General features: G+C 37.8%; 1 protein-coding gene across 5 annotated transcripts in view; it reads left to right on the forward strand.

Moving 5' to 3' along the window:
* Positions 1 to 21,952, forward strand: part of si:ch73-181d5.4 (death-inducer obliterator 1) — a 48,781-nt gene extending 26,829 nt beyond the window's left edge. For 3 of the 5 annotated variants that reach the window (XM_051660402.1, XM_051660403.1, XM_051660406.1), the window contains 10 exons: positions 7,901 to 8,264; positions 11,117 to 11,276; positions 11,395 to 11,478; positions 11,566 to 11,712; positions 14,504 to 14,651; positions 14,920 to 15,406; positions 15,508 to 15,673; positions 15,790 to 15,879; positions 16,000 to 16,195; positions 16,289 to 21,952. In XM_051660402.1, the coding sequence (XP_051516362.1) occupies positions 7,901 to 8,264; positions 11,117 to 11,276; positions 11,395 to 11,478; positions 11,566 to 11,712; positions 14,504 to 14,651; positions 14,920 to 15,406; positions 15,508 to 15,673; positions 15,790 to 15,879; positions 16,000 to 16,195; positions 16,289 to 20,889 (6,443 nt within the window). In that variant the 3' untranslated portion in view covers positions 20,890 to 21,952. The remainder of the gene's footprint in view (positions 1 to 7,900; positions 8,265 to 11,116; positions 11,277 to 11,394; positions 11,479 to 11,565; positions 11,713 to 14,503; positions 14,652 to 14,919; positions 15,407 to 15,507; positions 15,674 to 15,789; positions 15,880 to 15,999; positions 16,196 to 16,288) is intronic. The other 2 variants (XM_051660405.1, XM_051660404.1) reach the window with 2 other exon arrangements.
* The last annotated feature ends 218 nt before the right edge of the window (positions 21,953 to 22,170 follow it).

Consider the following 22,170-nt stretch of genomic DNA (forward strand, 5'->3'; position numbering starts at 1 on the left):
TATCACCCTGGGATGCTTTTAAACGGTATTGAAGGAGTTCCCATCTACATGTTGGGCACATAGTGGCTGCTTTTCTTAATTATTCGGTCCAAGTCATCCATTTAAAAAAAAAAAAAAGTATTTTATTTTTTTAATAATTAGTTTTATAATTAAATAAGTTAATATTTTGGCACAATTATATTTTTGTCTACAAAATTAACAGCTCTCTAATGGATAGCTAGCTGTGAGTATGTGTGTTGTGTGGCATTTCAATGCAGCATCATTCTCTGACCACAATATCAGAGAAGGATAGAGAGGAATTCTCTACATTCCTCTCTAAATGTAGGGAAAGTACATCCCATTTATCACTACACCAAATGTCTTTAATTCAGGTAAACATTAATAAAATATACTAAAAATGAGGGCCACACCTGGTTTGGTCATAGCCATGGAAGTACATAGTACGATCATGCCATGATCAAAAGTGCTGACTAAAGCTCTGAGATGTAAAGTTTTTGATGCTAATAAGCCTGGAAATGTACGCAAGCCATTTCTAAGAAAAGAAATCTACAAATGGATGCGCCAGGCTGTCCCACTTAGTTTAGCCCAACATCAGAGAGCAAAATGCTTGAAGAAGACACAAAGAATGAGTTCCGGCAACAGTCAATGTAAAAGTGCAGTGTCAACCATTAGAAAGGTGGTCTACATGGGAGGCCAGAAAGGAAGAAACCTCTGCATCATGTAAAGGCAAGAATAAAGTTTGTCATGCAACTCCTACATGAGGAACAGGACTTCTGGAGCAATGTGCTCTGGACAGAGGAGTCAAAGGTTGTGGTGAGCACCAAACATGTCATATGAGAAGACCACCCTCAAACCAACTGTGTTGCTTAGTTGTGGGAGTGTTGTGTTTTGGTGAGAGTGTTTAAAGAGAAATAGGAAAAAGGTTAAAGGAATTTTTGCATGGAGGAAGAGGCAAAAATCTCTCAAAGCTGATGTTCCGTAACTTATAATAAACACTTGCAACAGGGCTATTCGTTTCTGTTTTTGGAGGGCCACTGTCCTGCAGAATTAAGCCCCAACCCTAATCAAACACATCTGAACCAGCTAATCATGTCTTCAGGATTACTTAAATTATTGGCAGGTGTGTAAGAGCAGGGTTGGAAGTAAGCTTTGCAGGATGTGGCCCTCCACAAACAGAATTGATTAGCCCTGACGTACAAGAAGTTATTTTGGTTGAAGGGGGCGATTCCAGCTACTAAATGTAGGAGCTGATATGTTCATATTTTTGTTGACTAAAAGATGTAACATTTTCATCATTTGTTAAATTATATAACCTTCATCCATTGTTGTTCAAATGAAGATCTGATTATAATCGTATTTATATGCCCACATATGCTGAAAAAGGAGAAACCTTTTCATGGTTGTACTTTGGCAGTGTACATAACAGAAGCACAACAACAATTTAAGGAGCCAAACTCTATTGCATAGTCCAGAGCGAGTAAAGCTATGCTCTCTTTACACGATTTGTGATTGGATTTTGCTGTCGCAGACAGATTTTTAACGTCTGCGAGGACCCCCCCCCCCAATCGGTGGTCGCTGTGGTCTGCGATGCACATCAAGTATGAGCAGTTTAGCGACATGATCTGAACCAGACTTGAGCTGTCACAGATGCTGCAGTATTTTTCAAGCATGTTTGATATTATCGCCACAGCATCTTGTAGTGTGAGCGATTCAGCGACAACAGCAAAATGCTTCAACCAATCAAATCTTATCCATCCTTGTACAAGAATGTAAAGACACAATTTGATCATAATTGTGTTTTATTGTAATAAACTGAAGTGCCTTTACCTTCGCATGCTACAGAAGATCGGGACGAATTCCAATCGAAAGTGATCATCTCTCAAAGTGCAGAGCCCTTGAAGTGGGTGCTATGAAGGGATCAAGGCATTACTGTATGAATGTACACTTTGGCCCTTCAAGAAAGATTAATTTTCTCACTTTAGTTTGGTGTAACCATTGTTGAAGTGAAGTGCCCATCAAGGGTTCAAAAATGCTGTTGGTAATTCGCCCTTGGGGTCATCGAAGTGGCATTGCTCCTGATGAGTAACAGGTCAGATAAAAAGTTCACACTATGTACAGCAGGGGGTGCTTGTTACGTTGATCCCGATCGAATGGTCGATCGCAAGACAACCACTGATCTATCTGTTAACTGATCAAACGGTAAACAGTAGAGAGAGAAACTACTCAAATAACAAAATTCTTAAAGATCACTTTTTTCCTCATTTCGGCTCCCACGCGGGTGGATTTCTAAAACGTAGGATAGCAGGAGAAGACTCATTCATATTTATGTGGAAAGCGCTACCTGATTGTTAACGGTTATGATTAAGGCTATGGTTTCTCCAACCAAACAGGTAGCACTTTCCTGATAAATATTACTGAATCGTCCAATCAGGTATCGCTTTCCTTGTGAATATAAATTACTCTTCCCCTGTTTCTGAAACTCGCTCCCCATGCATTCTCTGACAGACGGCTTCTTTTTGTGTGCATGTTGTGAGAGCGTTCACGGTAATGTGGATACGTGCCTGTGTGATGGTCAAATACATTTCAAAATGCCTGTCTTGGCGAGGTATTGATGGAAACAGTCAGTTACGTGTGAAGTAAGTGTTAACACCGGGACAAAAAAAAGATTTGTATCAACAGGGCTCAACACTAAGGATTTCTGCTTGCCCTGCCATCATTTTCATATGCCCCAACACAAAAATTAAAAATAGCTGTTTTTACCATAATAATTTACCCCATAATTGTATCATTTATAGTTTGCAAGATAGCTGTAAATCGCAGCTTTTTGCCTTATATAAGCGCTTTATAGACATTAATTCATAAATACATGATATAACCTCAGCCTTCCTGCCATTTTCACGTGTTTTTCAGTGAAGCAGAGGATGGGTTTTCGGTCACCTGTTTAGTCATGCTGTCAACTTTTGGGCCAACTTTTGATTGTTGTCTGTGAATGTAATAAACATGAATTCCTGAGAGAGGAGACCTTGCTACTAAATTGGTTGTGATGTGTAATATACATTAGGTGGATATTAGGCCTGATTTATGAATCAAGAATGTGGATATAAACATGAAATTAGACAACCCTAACAAGACCAACACTGACTGATACACAATGCACAGAAAGAAAATACCTGTACATGAAATGAGATGTGTAACAGGTGTATAATGAGGATGATATAAAGTAGACCGTTTTAAATGTAATCTTCGAGCTGAACAGCTTTGATAATAATAATAGCCATTGTGATTTTGATTCTTTTCATATCAGATGCCATTAGCATGTCAAATTAATGTTTTCATTTTGAAACATACCTAGTTCTTAAATGTACTTGCATTTAGAATACTGCGAAGCTCAGATTTCCAGCCACATGTACAGTATAACCGGGGTTTAACAAAGTTGAGTGCTCTGTTAGAAGTCTGTGTTCGCGCCGTGTAATTTTTGCACCAACGTTAAGTGCAGTCCTGGCCCATTCGGACAAGTGGCAGTTCTAGCAACTGGCCCGAATCTCTCTCACCGTGGCCCCAGGCCATTGGGCAGTCCTTATGGTTGAGCCCTGATCAAAATATCAGATCTGTGCATTAGGACTTGCAATGTAAATGCAGCCTGATAGACCTGCCACTAAGTCATTAATAGTAACAAGAAAACAATTCATTGCTCTTGGCTGGATAACTTTAGTAGTTTTAAAAAAAAATATGAATGTATTGTAATCATACAGTGAAGACCTGTAATCCACGAGAATGTAAGAATGTTTACTTGAATATTTGATACTGCTGTTAGAAATTGTAAGCACTGTTTTCTTCATTTGTTTCTGTGTTCTTATTTTATTACTGACTGTTTCCTTGTCTTGAATAATTACTTGAGAACTTGAAACAATGTTTACCCATTTAACAAATTAGTCAGTATTAGTTTTTGCATTATGAATCGTCAAAGTCCACTGGTATTGGTTCCAATAACTGAAATGTTGGTATCGTGACAACACTGCCTACACCTGATATACAGTATTGTAAGTTCATCAAATAATCATTCTTGATTGCGACCGCATTTCCGGCATTACACACTTGTAGTTTAGACAGCTTTGTTAATAATAACAGGAGTGTTCATATCACTTTCACTGTAGATAGAAATTCAATACTTTTCTGTGAAATACTGTCATAAACTGAAGGAGCTGTCTGATTCAGCAAAAAACAGTTTACTTTTTGTTTAAATGAATGAGCCGTTAGTCTAAAAAAGTACCATGGAATTACCATTTTTGGACATGTAGGCTACCATGGTAACAATTTAGAACCATAGTATTATTATCTTGGTACCATCATTGTACCATGGTTCTGCCACATTACTGCTAAAAGGTCCAACATATTAATGCCAGAATATAGTCAAAAAACATTACATTAATATGAAAGGAAATGAAAAAGTATATTAAAAATGTCAGTTCTCTAAAGAGGATAATGATGTCAGAGTGGAAGCAGCAGAGACGACAGGATGAAGTGAGGGAGCAGAGATTAGAGATGAGTACAACTCATTCAAAAAAAATTTGACCTTCCACCCCTGCTAAGGTCTGTGCTCACCACTGGAGCCGATCGTGAACTTCTATTTCTGGAAACAAATCTCGTGATAATTTCTCGTGTGAATTTTTGTGAGAAAACGAGTTTTTGCTCTTGGCCAGGGATGCCTCTTGGCCAAAGATTTTGTAATATGTGTACCTCTTCTGAGTTCTGTTGTGTAGCATGTGTGCTACTAAAAAAGCAAGATGACAGATGACAGTACACCGATTCAGGTAGTCTGGGCATGTGGTGAGGGCACGGCTTAAGAGTGGAAGAGATGATATGTCCGAACATGTAGTCCCTGCTGGAGCAATGAATGCCTTACAGCAATTGCAAACACCTGATGGCCACTCTCTGAGACAAGGCCAGATTTGCTCATCTAAAAGTGCAAGGCACTTTTCTGTGTCTTTTCAAGAGTCACAACATTTCATAAATAATTTGGATAAAAATGCTGCCTTCTCATGCTATCAGAATTGGCTAGGTGCACAAGATGGCGCCTGTGAGTTTTCGCCACATTGCCATCAGATTAGGGCTTTGAAAGTCACGTGTGGTGCCTGTTTAGTCTCACGCTAACATCTGAAAGTGAAAGTTAAAGTGGAGATTTAGAGTAAAAAAAAAGACTTAAATATTGATCTGTTTCTCACCCACACCTATCATATCACTTCTGGAGACATGGATTCTTATGGAGTCGTTTGGATTACTTTTATGTTTCCTTTATGTGATTTTTGGAGCTTCAAAGGTTTGATCACCATTCACATGCATTGTGTGGACCTACAGAGCTGATATATTCTTCTAAAAATCTTCATTTGTGTTCTGCAGAAGAAAGAAAGTCATACACATCTGGGATGGTATGAGGGTGAGTAAATCATGAGAGAATTTTCATTTTTGGATGAACTATCCCTTTAACATTAGGCAATATACAGTATTATGAACGAACAGAAATTAACAAAGAACAATAGTATATGTAAATGAAACATTAACTTAGATTAATGCTGTAAAATTGTTCTCATTGTTAGTTCATTATACCAATTGCATTAACCAATGTTTACAAATTGAAACTTATTGTAAAGTTTTACCAAAAAGTGACTAAAGGGTGCATGTGTAATCAAAAATAGGCATTAACAGAAATTGCAACTTTATAAAATTAATTGTTTGTTGTCCAGCAGAGGATTTATATGACCTTATTTACCCTGCAGGTGTATATCCAACTTCAAATTGTATATATCTTTCTAAATCTGTATCCAAGCCTAGCATTATTTATTAATGTTCACAGAAAGTAAAATGAGCTACTGTTGTTTCTGATGTTTATTATTGTTTCTTACCTTTTTAGTCATCAACGTAACTACATAACGTACTGTAACGTGCTGAAATGTTGTTTGTTTTATTCTAACTGTTAAGAGGAATTTGCTGTGGTATGCATTTGGCTGGGTTGTAATTTCTTGCATTGAGAGCTGTTCCTGAATGTTTTGTGTGCTCTGTGTGTGTGTTTGTGTGTCTGTCTGTGTGTGCGCGCGAGTGTGAGAGTTAGAGTGTGTGCGTGAGAGAGATTGTGTGTGTGTGTGTGTGTGTGAGAGAGTGTGTGTGTGCAAGGGGAGACTGTGGGCAGAAGGGGTTCGCCACTGTTTCAAATGTGCTTCTTCAAACAATTACAGCATACATCGTGGCTGTTACCGACAGCAGCCTTAAATAAACACACTGTTTATGAGATCGGCCTCACGTGTCTTCATTGCGATGCTACAATACATTTTAAATCTCTTTTCTGTAAACATCTCATATAAAATGCCATTTTCAGTGGTCTCTGGAGCGGTGCCTAGCGAAATCGGAAGTAACTATGCGTACTTTCTCTAAACCAGAAATCAAACATGGCGCCTTATGCAACTAGCCAATTATTCCACTTTCCACTTCTGAAGTCAAACTTATGTCTCGTTCCAGTGCTTTGTTGTCAGAAACATGGACTATGCCACGTTCTTTCATATTTCTTGGGGAACTCTTATTTTGACAGCATAATATATGTTAGTCAGCTTGTTGACGACAGTGGCGTTTTTGTACATAGAAATACATTGGAAAATACATGCTGTTATCTCTACTTAAAAAGTGTATAGTTTTTAATGGTTACATAATTGGTAATGATTGAAACAGCAAGTCAAAACAAGGTAACTGCATTTTGAAAAATTTATTAAAAACCTTCACTGTAAAAAAAAAAAAGCCTGTTAAATTTACGGTAAAAAACTGGCAGCTGTGTTTGCCAGAAATTCACCGTAAAAAATACAGTAACCATATTTCAGGCTTTATAGGATGTAATTTTGATGCCTGTATATTTTACGGTGTATTGCCGTCATTTATATTATTAAATTAATGAACATGATATATGAAACTGTAAAAATCTGCTTTTTACTTTATAATGTATTGTTAATCATCATAGTATTTACAGAAGGGCATGATGACATGAAGTTCATCAATAGTGGCTCTTCCAGGAGCAATGACCAGTAAACATGTAGAGACAGTATTGTGTCACTCACACAAACACTAAACACCATCAGGGTAACATATGTGAAATTAAAATACATATTAATAAACATGAACTAAAATACATCAGATATAGCACAGAACACTCCAAAGTACATAACTGCTATTAAAAATAAGAAGAAACATAACTATCCCCATAAAATATAATTATGGGTCATGCAGGGAAGTCTGGGAATGCCCGATTATTGATTTTACCGTAATTTTAACAATAATTTACCGTAAAAAGTACATGTACTCTCTTGTTAAACATAATATACATTTTTACAGTTTATTGTACGGGATTTTTTACATCTAAAATATTTTTACAACGTTTTAATGTAAATTGGTATTACATGTATTGTCTTTTTAAATATATTACAATGTTTTACCGTATATTTTAAGGTAACTACCTGTTAACTAATTAACGTTTTTACTGTAGCATTTTTACAGTCTTTTACCATTAAATTACGGATATTATTTTTACAGTGTATCATTTACTGCAGAAACCGTACGCTCTTCTACCATGTTGAAAGTTTGTCTCTCAACTTGGAAACCGAGGTACCAAAATGATCGTAATAACGACTTGAGGGGGCGTTCAGGTGCTATTTCAGAGTAGGAAACTCATTCACTATGATTCCAATAGCATGTGAAAGCAGCATAAGTCCAAGAGTGAGGTTTCTTTCTTGAAGTTGTTTATTTCACTTGACCAACAGACCATACACCTCCATACACACTTTCAAAAAATATCAAATTTTTAATTTTTTCCCTCCCAGACCAATTGACAATTTGGCATAATTCAATTATCTTTATCCTCCAGCTATTGAAGACAGAAAGGAAGTTGAGTGCAATACAGACACACCACAGAGCCAACTCTCAGATCTGACACTAGATAGTCTCCCTCCTGAAAAGGCACCTGCAGCCCCACCGATAAAGAAATCCACACCAGGAAGAGCCAGGAAAACCATGCCAGGATCTCCACGCCTGGAGCTTCTGAGAGGCACGCTCATTAAAAACCCATTTCCTGTCGCTAAAAAGCCCTCTGAGTCCACAGCAACATCTGAGTCCATCAAACACCCAGATGTCCGACCTGCAGCGGACGAACCTGTTGCAGTCCCTCTCTCCAGTCCACTACAGATCAGACAGAACATTCGTCGCTCGCTAACTGAAATTTTGCTTCAAAGGTTAGAGAAATTTTTCAAAGTCATGTCTTCATGAAAGAAATAATTCACCCAAAATTGAAAATTCTGTCATCATTTACTCAGCCTCATGTTGTTCCAACCCCAAATGACGTTCTTTCTTGAAACAAAAGATGTTTAGCAGTCTGCTTTTTTCCACTCAAAGGTAGTATATGTGGATGGATACTTGCGAGCGCCAACTTGTTTGCTATTGTCTTATGATAGCTCTGTGTGAGGAACAGACTGAATTTTCACTGAAAATCCCCTTCCCCTCTACGGCAGCTTTGAAATCTTGTGATTTGCCCACATCATCAGATATGGTGTGTGAATACATGTTGTGATAGGTTTGATGTCAATGCCAAACGGCATTGGTTTTCATGTGTTGTAAAAGTTTGACAAACACGAACATGCTTTGACAGTAATGACTGAAGGGAAGATTTACAGAGGATAAAGACAATCTGTTCCTCACTCTCGTCAACATGTTGCTTCAGAACACTTGGAATATAGCGCATGAATCGTATGGACTACTTTTATGATATTTTGCTTAATGTTAAACTCCATTTTGTTTCTACAGAAGAAAGTCAGACAGGTTTGGAACAATATGAGGGTGAGTAAATGATGACAAAATGTTGTGTGTGTGTGTGTGTGTGTAAACTACTCCTTTAATATACTTTATTTATGAAAATATCTAAACATTTCTCCTAAACTGTGGAACGCATACCCCTGGAGGTTTGTGAGGTGACGATGAGATGGTACGCAAACAAAACCAATTATTTATTTTCTTCCCAGTCCAAAATATCATTCAAACCAAGTTCTTGTATTTCACACAGGCAAAATTATTTTGAGCATGCAGTGTAGAAACACCAAAATGGTGGTGTCATAAAGGTCAGATAAATAGAATCCAATCAAATTGCAGTTAATAAAACTGCATCCACTCATGCGTTGTGCGTGAGTGCGTAATCGCCAGTACATTGCTAAGTGATAGCTAGTCATATGGATACTTTATCACCAGACTCACACTTTTCAGTAGTACATGATTTTAGTTTTTTTTTTTTTCTCTTCAATTCCAGTGGGAAAAGTAATTCATAAGGTCAGATGTATTAGTGAGTTTTTATTCTAATGGTATTATATAAGTTCATGAGTTTTGATTTCAGGTGTCAAACGTCACTCACACTGGTGCGGGCAAATCATTTTCCACATTCGCATGTAAATATTTGCTCACTCTGAAAAGCGCTGTTTTTATTTTATTTTTATTTTTTTTATCGTTGCATGATTTTTTTGTCAGCAAATTAGCTCAATCTTGATTTTCAGTGTCAAATATGACATAAAAATGTACCTTTCTGAGCTGGCCTCGCAATTGTGCTGATACTTCGCTGCAGTGCTTGAAGTGGGCCGGCAATGATGCACAATTTTTGGCTACATTCACGCTGCATCTTAATGTGGCCCAAATCTGATTTTTTCACTCACATGTGACACAGATCTGTTAATTGGATGATCGTGTGAACAGCCAAAAGCACTTTGAATCTGACATTTTCAAATCTGATCTGGGCCACTTTCATATGTGGAAATAAATCAGAAAAATATCCACTTTTTTTCCACTGTGTCTTTGGTGTGAGCAGCCTGGTCAGATTTAATGTGATCTTTACATGAATCTACCTCAACATTCATCATTTGCACACTTGATTTCCAGCATATATATATATACGGCTGTTATATTTTCAAACATTTAAGTGCGAGTCATATCTGTCTATTTAATGCATTCAGTTTTTTTTAAAGAAAGAAAATAAAAGTATAGGCTTCAACAGTTGGGTTCAGTAATTCATTTGGATTGCACGTTAAAAATGCATATGAAAATATACAGATGTAAATGTATATAACGATGCTCTTTGCTTGTGTCACTCGCACAGTTTCTATATTTCGCAAACTGTATCAAAATACGAATGCAAGCCAGTCGATGGAAATCTGAAATAAAGATAACTCTTCTTACCATACATACAGTATATATGTAATGTCGTTTTTCCTGCTGTCTTTCGGTTTTATGGTTGTTTTGCTTGTAGGTAATATTACACTTGAACTCCAATGATTATTATAAATTCCACCATACAAAGGCAAATGACTACATGAAAATACTTTATCCATCAACAGTCTATCTCCAACACTCGTGGACATATTATCAGATAGGCATGTGTCCTATCTGCATTAAAAAACTGATAATTGCATTTTTAATTATAATTGAATTAATTATTCATACTATAATGATGAACATGCCGGAGTTTGTTATACGCATCGGGTCAGTTTAGGAGTGTCGGCTGTTCAGACCAGTGTCTGATATGGGCTAGATTTAAAATGTTATATGTGAACAACCTAACCAAAAAATCAGATTTGAGCAAAAAATCAGATCTGGGTCACATTCAGCTGTGGTGTGAACGTAGCCTTTGTCACAACACCAGCAGATCTTATACTGTATCCTGCTCCTGCGACACAAGGGAGGCCCTTTGAGCCATTTATTAATAGGCCTGTGGATTGATTTTGTGCAAATAACATGCTTGTTATAAGGGAGTTGCTTTACAAAGCTATTTGTGTTAAATATACATATTTTCACATTTACATTTACTGTATGCATTAGGCTTATGATTTTATTCAAAGCGACTTTCAGTGCATTCAAGGCAAACATATTATCAGTTTGTGTGTTCCCTGGGATTCTAATTCATGATATTGGTATTGCTAGCACCATGCACTTCCAGTTGAGCTACAGGAACCCCAATAATGTTTGGAAGGGTATGTCACTGTAAAAAGTTGGGGAACCTCTGCTTTAATGAATACTGTTTGGTAATGTTTTATGATGATTTTCTTCTCAGACTAAATGCAAGTGATGGTTTGAACATCTCTGAAAGTGAAGTTGAGAAACTGGCTGTGAACATGGAGAAAGAGATGTTCAGTATGTGTTACACCACAGGTGGGGAGTACAAGAGTAAATACCAGCATCTCAAGCTCAGCCTGAAAGATCCCAAAAACAAGGTGATTTTTTTGTGAACTATCACTGGATTTGCGAAATGAAAACATTTATTTTAGTTTTGTTTATTTTATCTATTTGATTTTGCTTTCTGTTGCTTCTAACATGTTTTTTTTTTTTTAGGAGCTGTGTCACCAGGTTTTGAAAAAAGAAATTTCTCCAGTCAAACTCATCCACCTGAGTCAGCAGAACACGAAGTCTGTTGAGGTAAGCATCTGTGTACAACTCATGATGACATTAAGCACAGCTAGTTATCATCTAGGTAAAGTGTTTCTCCCATTGTTCCCCCGACAGGAGTGCACTGGTGACCCGGTGCTTCAGAGGTCTTTGAAGAAGGTACCGTCTTCTCTTTCCACAGATATAGAAGAACATCCTCCTGTCTGTCCAGAGACAGTGGTCAATGTAGAGAGCAAACAGTCATTGAGCAAATCCGCTCCTTCAGTGAGTTGACCTGCCACTATGAATTTCTTTTAAAAATAATAATTTAATTGAATACATTTTATTTATATGGCACCTTTCATACATGAAATGTTTCTCAAAGTGCTTCACATATCAGAAAATAAAAATATTAAGTGATTGCAATATAAACAATTATGGAGTATAAATAATAATTATAAAAAATAGATTCATATATGTATTCATGCATAGATTTAATCAAAGAGAAAGAAAATACATTACAGGCAGTGTTAATTTTCACACATTTTTTTACTTTAGGCATAATTTTTGCTTTTTAATGAAAATGTCTTAAGTTTAGTCAATATTTTGCCACGTCTTATTCATTTATTTTATTCAATTTTACAATTTATTTATATTTTAATATTTTATTTTAGTTGATGAAAATAACAATTCTATAAACTACTTACAATGATTTAAACATGTATCAAACACATTAAAGATGAATATGTGTTATATGCCAGATTAAACAACATGAGAAAACTATCCTTAAAACATGAGTTCCTGAAATAATATGCAGCGTATGATGAATATACAGAAGTATTAGCTACTTTTAGAAGTTTAGACTGTAAGTATATTGTGTTACATTAAGCGCGTTCATAAGGAAACAGTATATTGACGATGCTAATTATGCATTCTGACTAGTGCGTAACTTAGTTTTATCTCACCTGTTCATTGGCTTTATTGTCTGTGTAGATATAAGTTGTAATATTACGTTTGTTGTGGATATTGCGGATTTGTTGTGATATACTGTAGCCCAGTGGTTCTCAATTTTTTCAGGTCACGCCCCCCTTTGAAACAAGAAAAACTTAAAATAATCAATTAATCTAATTGAAAATCATTTTTTAAAAGATTAAACTAAATTTTCTTTCATCTTCATTTGACAAAAAAGGTTTTATTTAAAAATACAATGAAAACTGAATGAAAAGTTACACTTCAATCCACGCTTGGCCGCTCAGAAAACCGAATCCTCCATTCATCCGCATTTTAACTACCAGAAAGTTTTATATCTCATTGGAGACAGTTTTACTTTAGTTATTTTTTAATAAAAACTGATAATTGCAAGGATTTATACCTATGAATGGAAATAAGCTTCAGCAGTCTCTATAAAGTTAAAGTTAGTAAGTAAAATTTTTTTTAAATCCTCATCCAGTAATAATAAATGACTGTGATTGTCGCATCCTAGCCAGCGCTGAAAAAAGGAACATATCACGTGACAGCGCCGTCTATGCGCTGTTTCGGTAGCGGTCAGGACCTCTGGACAATAATTTGCACCTGATTCAGGGTTGCCACCCGTCCCGTAAAATACGGGATCGTCCTGTATTTAAAGATAAAATTATGCATCCTTATCGAATCAATATGGGATGCGATTTGTCCCGTATTTAAGCTGGTCAGATCGTTCCAGATCACTAATTTAATATTGATATAAGTTGGAAAATGTGCCTATGGTGGGTAAAGGACCATCCGAAAAGTCCACAAATGGTGCTAAAACTGTGGATTTTTTTCTATATAAATGTTCAGTAAGATCAAACAATGTATGAATACAATCACTGAGTCATAAAGACAAGTACAGGTGAAGAAGAAAAAAAAATACATATAAACCAACCAAAATGTATACATAAATAAGATAAAGGAGACAAATATTCGAAAAGATAAAAATAAATATATTTTTAACATATATATATATATATATAAGTCAGGGGTCAGGAATTTCAGCATATAAGAAAGGGTATATTTATTGCTAAAACTGTGAAGGATGTGGACAATTTAAGTGTCCCTTATTTTGAAACTTCAAAAGTGGCAACACTAATCTGATTAATGATAATGATAAACTTTAATAAAAACGGACCTTTCCACCATCACTTACTCACCCTCGTCGTTCAGAATCAGTATTATTTTTCATCCGTGAAACACAAGATTGAGGGACGAGAGGATCGTGTTTGTGTCCAAGCTCTGAAAGCACACATAAGAGTGGCATTAAAGTCATCCATAACACTCGTGCCTTAGATTTAAATTCTTCTGAAGCCATATGATAGTGTTGTGTGAGGAACAGACCGAAATTTAAGTGTTAATTCACCTCGTTACTCATTTGAAACTGGCGCACATGCAAGAATGACCTTGTTTACATGAGCGCACCTGACATCAATGCTTTGGGCTGTTAAGAGCTGCACATGCAGGACGCGCTGTGGTTCCAGGTGCAAGTTAGGAGAAAATTAAGAGGAAAAGAAATTGCACACATCGGTTCTTGTGTGCATTTTCACTATTTTTGATGAATGTGTGAAAGTGAACGAGATTTGAGGTCGGGTCAGTCTTCCGCGTCCCCCCTACAGGGCGTGCCCTACACTTTGAGAACCACTGATGTAAACGCTGTAGCTGGTTTTCTTTCAGGTCATGCCCCTCAAGCGAGGATATCCCCAACATACTGTGACTGGATAACCTCAATCAATTCTTTCTAGATTTTTCTTTTTAAAAAAGAAATAATAATAAAAAACGGTGCTAGTGCATTGTTAATATATTGCAGTTTTTTTTCATGTCATATTTTCATCAACAATATGTTTCACCTAAAATCATTTGATGATTATCATGATTTTTAGTCTTGTCTTTATCATTTAAAAAAAATAAATTTAAAGCTCCAAAGAACATTTTCGTCAGTAATTTAATTGACAAGATTAACACTAATTACAAGCCAATGGTTACACATACTGAGAGTTTGTTTCAATTAGTTGGAACATTTCTGCTCTTCTGAACAATCAAGCAATCAATCCTTTTGTGTCCTCAGGAAGTGAAATCATCTCTGACTCAACTCAAGCAAAGCCAAACGAGGAAAATAAACTCAGATGTCCCAGACGTGATCAGCAGCATGCTGAAAGACACAACACCAGAACATAAACGCCATCTGTTTGACCTTAACTGCAGGATATGTACAGGTATGATATTCTAAAATCCACACTGCTACTTAACATGCACTGTCTATTTTCCTGGAGAATATAGCACAGTCTTGAGTGCTACATAATAAAACATATGAATACATTTTCATAAAAATGTAATTTTATTAATGAATAAGGATTGCAAACCTCAGGATACCGTAATTGATGCAACCCTGTAATTTACCCATATATTTCCCAGCATGTGGACTAAAAAGCCAGAGCCCTGCAACACAGTATAATTTGTTACAAATTAATTTATAACCTATAGGCCAAGTATCCACTGAAGGGGAGCCTGAACCAAAAAAACCCAAGATGGAGAAGACAAAGGATGATAGCGTAGAAGAGAAACATTCATCTGTTGTTCAAGTGATGGAAGAAGCACCCCCACCTATTAAGCCAGTATTAGATGCTGATGTAATGGAGTCGCCTGCTTCTCCAAATGCAGAGGACTGTGAAACACAGACACCATCAGTGGATTTCTCCCCTGTTCTGATCCCGTCAGTATCCACTGTGTCCATCTCAAGACGAGACCCCCGTACAGCTCAATACCGGCTAACTCCAACATGTTCTGGTCCAACGGTTGTCTCTCCACCACAGCAACATCCACCCCCAGTGCTCAATGTCAGTGAAACTACTAAAGAGATAAAGCCGATCCATCCCTTGCACGTGCCGCCTCCTATGCCAAAATCTATTCTCATGAAACCCTCGCATTCGTCAGCTTCCAGGGTAGACACTTTATATGGCTCGACCACAAGGTGCGTGCTGTCACTTTTGAAAATGATTGAAAATGAATAGTAATGCAGTTAATTGCAACAACCTATATTTCACAAATATAATTTCTTTCTTAATCATGTAGCTCTCTTTTTAGGCTGTTGGACTCTCCTACTCCATCTGACAAGGGGACAAGACAGTTTTTATCCAAGCAGGACACTTTATGGAAGGGCTTTCTCAACATGCCAACTGTGGCCAAATTCGTCACAAAGGGATACTTAATCTCAGGCTCCCCTGACTTTCTGAAAGAGGCAATATTTCTCAATATTTTTTATTGTCCTGTTTTTTCGTAATTCGTAAGCATGTTGTATAGATGATATTAAATGCTGGTCAATAGGTATTACATGTATATATTGTTTCCATTAAGGACTTACCAGACACTATCCAAATTGGAGGCAGGATATTGCCACAAACTGTGTGGGAATATGTTGAGTTGATAAAAACATCTGATGCAAAGGTAAGCACATGATCTACAAAATAATAGCATTTTTTTCATATAGTTTTAATATATCTGCTAAAGGTATATCATTCAATTAAATGTTAATTAAATGTATTTGCACTATTAATTTTTTTACAGGTGCTGTCATTGATTCGGTTCCATCCATCATCTGACGAAGAGGAGGTTGCATATGTGTCTTTGTTCTCTTATTTCAACAGTCGAAGGAGATTTGGGGTTGTTTCTAATATTTCTAAACACATCAAAGATCTTTATCTCATTCCCCTGTGTGCAAAACAGTCCATGCCTGATGTACTACTTCCTATAGATGGACCAGGTAAATCATTCACTGATTATGTCAAAGATTACTGATCTGGTATAATGTCAAAAGATAATGATTTTGACCTTTCTATGTAATTACTTAAATTAGGGCTCGAACAAAATCACCCTAATCTTCTAATTGGGTTGGCGGTCTGTCAGAAACCAAAGCAGCCTGAGGCATTGCCACAAGAGTTTGGTGAGAAGAAATCTAGATCCCTGATCCGCTCAGAGAAGAAGGAAACAAGCAATCCTACCTCACTAAACACTCTCATATTTGATGTTGGACAACATAACACAAAGGCTTGTGATACTGATATCCCCATCAACACAAATGTTCACAGACCTTTACCTTTGTTTGTGTCACCAGACCCACCATGCTCTGCAAGGTCCCTTTCTGGCCCATCTTCTCTGTCTAGTGTGTTAACTGTGTCAAAACCCACCACATCTATCAACACTGACCCATCCAAAGACAGCTTCTGCACTACACCACTTCAGACCATACTTAACACATTATTTGGTCAAAAGAAGCAACACTCTTATGTCCCAGAGTGTAAGATGAGCTCTTCAACAGATGAAGTTCAGCAACAACAGATGTGTAAAGAAACAATAAATATAATTGAGTTATGTGATGATAGGCCTTATGATCCTGAGGAATATGATCCAGCTACTACATTTGGAGCCATGGAGCCGACTCCAGCTGAAGTTGTGGAGTCTAAAGTTCTAACTGCAGCACCTGATGATAATGATTATGATGATGATAGACCGTATGACCCTGAGGAGGAGTATAATGCAGTTGACAAAGGTGTAAAAAATAACATACCCAAAGTGTCAGAGGCTAAAACAATAGAAGAAACCACTAAAGCGAACAGTGATGTAGCCTATGATCCAGAGGACGAGACGGTGTTTGAGGAGATGCAAAGTTACCTCACAAGTAATGCCATACCTCACAAGGCTGACATCTGTGAACAGGTCAACATTTCAAGTTCAACTTTGTCTGAGCAGCAAAAAATTCTGGAAGAATTAAATAGGCAGATAGAGGAACAGAAAAGGCAGCTAGAAGAACAGACAGAGACTCTGCGTCTACACAAGGAAGCAATTGGTGTTTCCATGGCCCATTTTTCTGTTTCTGATGCTCTGATGTCACCACCCCCATCGTTTGGCAGGGAAGAAGAGGAAAAAATGCCCTTTTTTCCAACAGTTTATAAGAATAGGGATGCACAGACCTGTCAAAAAACAAGCCAGGATGCTGCGAATGAGAAGCCTGAATGTGAGGCTGTTGAAAAAGAAAGTGCAACACAAGAATTATTAAACATGGAAGAAGAACAGAATGTAGTATTGGACACAAAGAAAGAGAAATCGGCATATGATGAAACAAAACCTAAAGAAGGGTCGCCAGATATTGAAACTGGACAATCACACATCACTAAAGGCTCCCACTCAGAGTATTCTAGCAAAACAAGAGACGAAGGTAGCAGGTCTATATTGATCACCAATAGGTCAACAAGAAGGTCACGGCATGAGCGCAGATCATACCATCAAGATAGGGCATCTTCAAGAGCATTGCATAAAAATAGAGACCCAAAGGATGATTCAGACAAACGGCACAGAAGTAGACAATCTGCAGAGCACGTCTCTCAGCGAAGTCACAGTGACAGAAAAAGACTGACATCCTCAAGAACAAGGCGTGATCACCATCACAGAGACTCGTCTAGGAAAAGGAGAAGTCATAATTCCACAAGTTCACGCTCATGCCGGAGAGACAGATCGTCACAGGATGGTAGTTACCAGTCACATAAGACCGACCAGCAAGAGCCTGGACCATTTGCAATGCATAGCACTCAGTCTTCACAACCAGATTCTGACCTGGAGCCAGGCAGCAATCAGATGCAATCTCCGCACAAATTACGACAAAGTGGTAAACTGCAGTGTGATACTGCTACAAATCAAACTACGAATCAACTGCAAAGGGGGCATGAGACCGATCAGAGCAACCAGAAACCTCAAGCGTCCCAAAATGCTGGTGAAGATTCATTACAGTCATTTTATAGTAATCAGCCATTCACTGGCCATTCTGAAATGAATAGAGATAATGTGCCCCTCAACAAAATTGACCAGTCTTCTAAACAAGGATCATTGCTGCCTTCACTTGGCAGTGGTAATGTTGCCCATGATCAAACTTTCCAGCCAACAAACATCACTACAGCACCACCCCAAGTACAGAAAGGCATTTTACACCTTGATTCAGAAAGTCAGTCCTTGGTGAGGGGAGCTCCATCTAACCAGCCACCACTAAACCAAATAGCTAATGTTGGCAGGTCTAGACAGATTATTCAAAAGAGAGGTCTGCCATTAATACAAAAGCATAATTATTTCCAACATGAGACTGAAAAATTATGCCCAGGAGATAACCCAGAAATTGCTTTTTCACAATCTGACCCTGACCAGTTCTATTGCAGGGATATTACACGTCAAGAACTACCTCAGAAAGAAAGAAGCAAACTTTTAGTGCATGAGGAAGACCACAACAATCAGCTCGATCATCGCCAGTTTGATCACCAAAATTATCCAAATAACATGTTAAGAAGAGGGTTTCTTTCAGAAGACACAGACCTGTTACATGAAAGCAGTTTTCAAGAACCTGAAACCGATCGATTTCATCACAATAATGTGAAAAAACAAAATTTTCAGAGAGATGAGTCTGCCCAGTTTCAGGAAAGAGAGTCAATATTAGGGCCTGCCCCTGTGCAAAATAAGTCAGCCCAGTTTCAGCAAAAAGAGTCAATATTAGGGCCTGCCCCTATGCAAAATGAGTCAGCCCAGTTTCAGCAAAGGGAGTCAATATTAGGGCCTTCCCCTGTGCAAAATGATTCTGCCAAGTTCCAACAAAGAGAGTCACTGTTAGGGCCTGCCCCTGTGCATATGGGCAGTTTCAGGCCTCCTAATCCTAATCGACCTAGGGCTCCACTTGCTTCATGTTATGATAAGTGGAAACCATCAGGGGAGCCTCCTACTTTGCCCATGATGGAACAAAGAGGTCCTAAATTTGGTCAGCATATGAATGCCAACCCTAGTGCTTTGGAAGGTTCTAGACCTTTTCAAAACTTTGGACTAAGGGTCCAATCCCCAGGCTTTGTGATGCATGAGAGTTCTGGATTGACTAAAGACCGTCAGCCCAAAGGACCATTCACAGAAAAGATGTTTGAGAGTGTTGGACCTTCTCAAACAATTGGGCCAAGGGGCCCATCTCCAGGGCCATGCCCTTTTCAGCATGGTATGGATGGTCACAGTGGTTTACGTCAGTTAATGCATGATAGAGCCCATCTACAGCTGAATTCAGTTGAACCAGTGAGCCCTCCTAATGTTGCTGGGCCATCTGAAGAAGAGTTAAGAGATTTGCAACTACCACACTGTAATTCTTCAAAAGGGTATGTTCCACATAGACAGTTTCACAAAGAACAGTTTGACAAAAATGAATCTTATCCTCCACACTTTAATTATCCAAGAGGTTGTGCACCATTTAAGGAATTTCATGAGGGGCAGTCTGATTACAAATGTTTTTCACATGAGCAGCCTAATGGGCCAAGAGGACATTCTTCCCCACATAATGCATATGAACCACAACACTCTAACTGTCACCAAACATTTGCAGATGATGAGGAAGACTACAGGACCCAGACATGTATTCTGAGACAGGCTCAAATACACTCTCAAGACCCAACATGTGGTCCAACCCATAGCCAGTTTGAAGGGCAGCAATATTCAGAAATTAGGGGTAAAACAAGAGGGGTTCAACAATCTGAGTTTAGAGGACGAGGTAGAGGAAATGTAGGGACATTTTTTCAAAGGCACCATGAAATTAATGTGCAAATAAAGGGACCTCGTTTTGAGTCACCGCAGCAGTTAATGGGCCAAAGAGAAGCATCTACTGATTTTCATGGTCAGAGAAGGCCTTCGCCTCAAAATATTGAACATTTTGAGGATCATAATGAAGCTCAATCATCTGACCTTCCCCACCATTCGACCTCAACTCCAACTCAGTTTAACAAGACACGGCATTCAAATCTATGTGAGAGTCTGACTATGGGACAGCAAAGGCCACATGTTGAAGGCCTACTTAGACAGACAAATATTCTGCCTTTACGACGTTCAGGTCCGCTACTCCCCACTCCACCTGGAGGTCCAATTAGGCCGCTCATCCCCAGGGTACCAAGGCCTAACTTCCACAAAGAATGCAATAGGCCACAGGGACCAACTGCCATAAGAGAAGGTCATGTCACAGAGGACATCAGTGGACCTTTGTTTCATGGAGAGAAGCCAAGAGTTGGTCACAATTTTAACCCTCAGCAAAGTGCTAACTCGAAAAGTGTCATTCAAAAAGAACAAAGAGTAGGGCATGAAGACAGAAGGAGAGAACAAAGTGTCCTGGACAGTAGTTATGGACAACCATGCAGAAGGTCAAGAGGAAGAAATGGTAGAAGTAGGGCCGGAAAAATGGAAAGGTTTGTTGATAAAAATCAAGACAATAGAGGGAAAGAAATGAGTAGAGATATAGACTCAGACAGAAGAGATTTTTGTAGAGGAAGGGCAAGAGCACGTGGCCGCTTACTGCAAAGAAATGATAGGAGCAGATCCCATAGTGATTGGTCGAGGAGTCAAGATTTAGACTATGGGGGACAGCAAGATTATGCCATAGATAGACATCAAAATTAGAATATACAAGGAAAATAGGAGCAAGGCAACCCCCTGAATGTTTAAATGAATATTGTGTACATGTGCAAGATAGATCTTGTTTTAAGCCATTATGTGGTTAGAATTTACTCTTGATATTGTTTGGCTACATCAGCAAAACATGATTAATGTATTGAATTTTTCTTGAGAGATCCTGCTATACCGATGTGAATACTTTCAGTTGATTGCTGAAAAGGAAAAAGGTTTTTCTTGTTAAGTTTTTGAAATGTAAAAGAGTCTAAGCAGGACGTTCATTGTTTAAGTTTATGCTAACGTTTTAGATTTTTATCTCCTGCAAAGCTCTTGACTCATGTTCTCATGAGATACTAAATAACAATGTACATTTGTGTTCATACATTTTTAAGCAGTTTCCTAAATGCACATTTGTAAGTCAGTTAGAATCTCAAAAGAACCTTGTGTATGTCCTCTGATTTATGTAGTAAAGAACTGAACCACAAAGCCGGGCCTATGTTCTGATGATCTATGATTGTGTGCGTGTTGTTATAATTACAAATATTACTATGGAGGAAAACAAAATGATGTGGCCATTTTGTAATCAAGTATTGGACGAGTGCAACACCGTTTCTCACCTTTGATATAAATTATTAATTGCCAGTGTTTGGACAGTGACACTCTTTTCATCTTAATGTTTTAATGAAACATTAACTGGGGATAAAAAGTATACTCTCAGCTTTAATATGAGTATAAACTATCTTTATTAAATGAGTAGTTTTCGATATGGCAGAGTTTAGACTGTTTGGACAGTAACTTCTGTTATTTGTCCATTATGCATTTGTGTGCATGCAAAGAGCTGCAGGTTTGAAAATGTAAGTTTGCATTTGCTCTGGTAAACTTTTGCAATCCACAGGAGATCACTAGAAAAATGCCTGGCCATTGTGGCATTAAAACACACACTTAAGCAAGTATATACTGTATAAACAATGGGAGGCATGCAATGATTTGTACATTATTAAGAGAGGACAGTTCATAACTGTTCAGAATTTAGTTCATACTTGCACATTTTGCACACAAAAAAAATAAATATTGGGAGACACTGAACATTTGTATGGTTAGACTGTTTAGCTCACATCTTTATCAGTAAATCATGGTGAAAGACTGTTTTATGGACCAGCCACATGTGAGCTTAGAATTTTATCTAAAACATTTTATTTGGTCAGTCTTGATAAAGAACACACATAAATGTTTGGGTGAAGAAGAAAACAGCCATATGTACAGGTACACAATGATTGTCAGAATTCTTAG

The sequence above is a fragment of the Myxocyprinus asiaticus genome, chromosome 28, assembly GCF_019703515.2.
Source record: "Myxocyprinus asiaticus isolate MX2 ecotype Aquarium Trade chromosome 28, UBuf_Myxa_2, whole genome shotgun sequence".
Classification (NCBI taxonomy): domain Eukaryota; kingdom Metazoa; phylum Chordata; class Actinopteri; order Cypriniformes; family Catostomidae; genus Myxocyprinus; species Myxocyprinus asiaticus.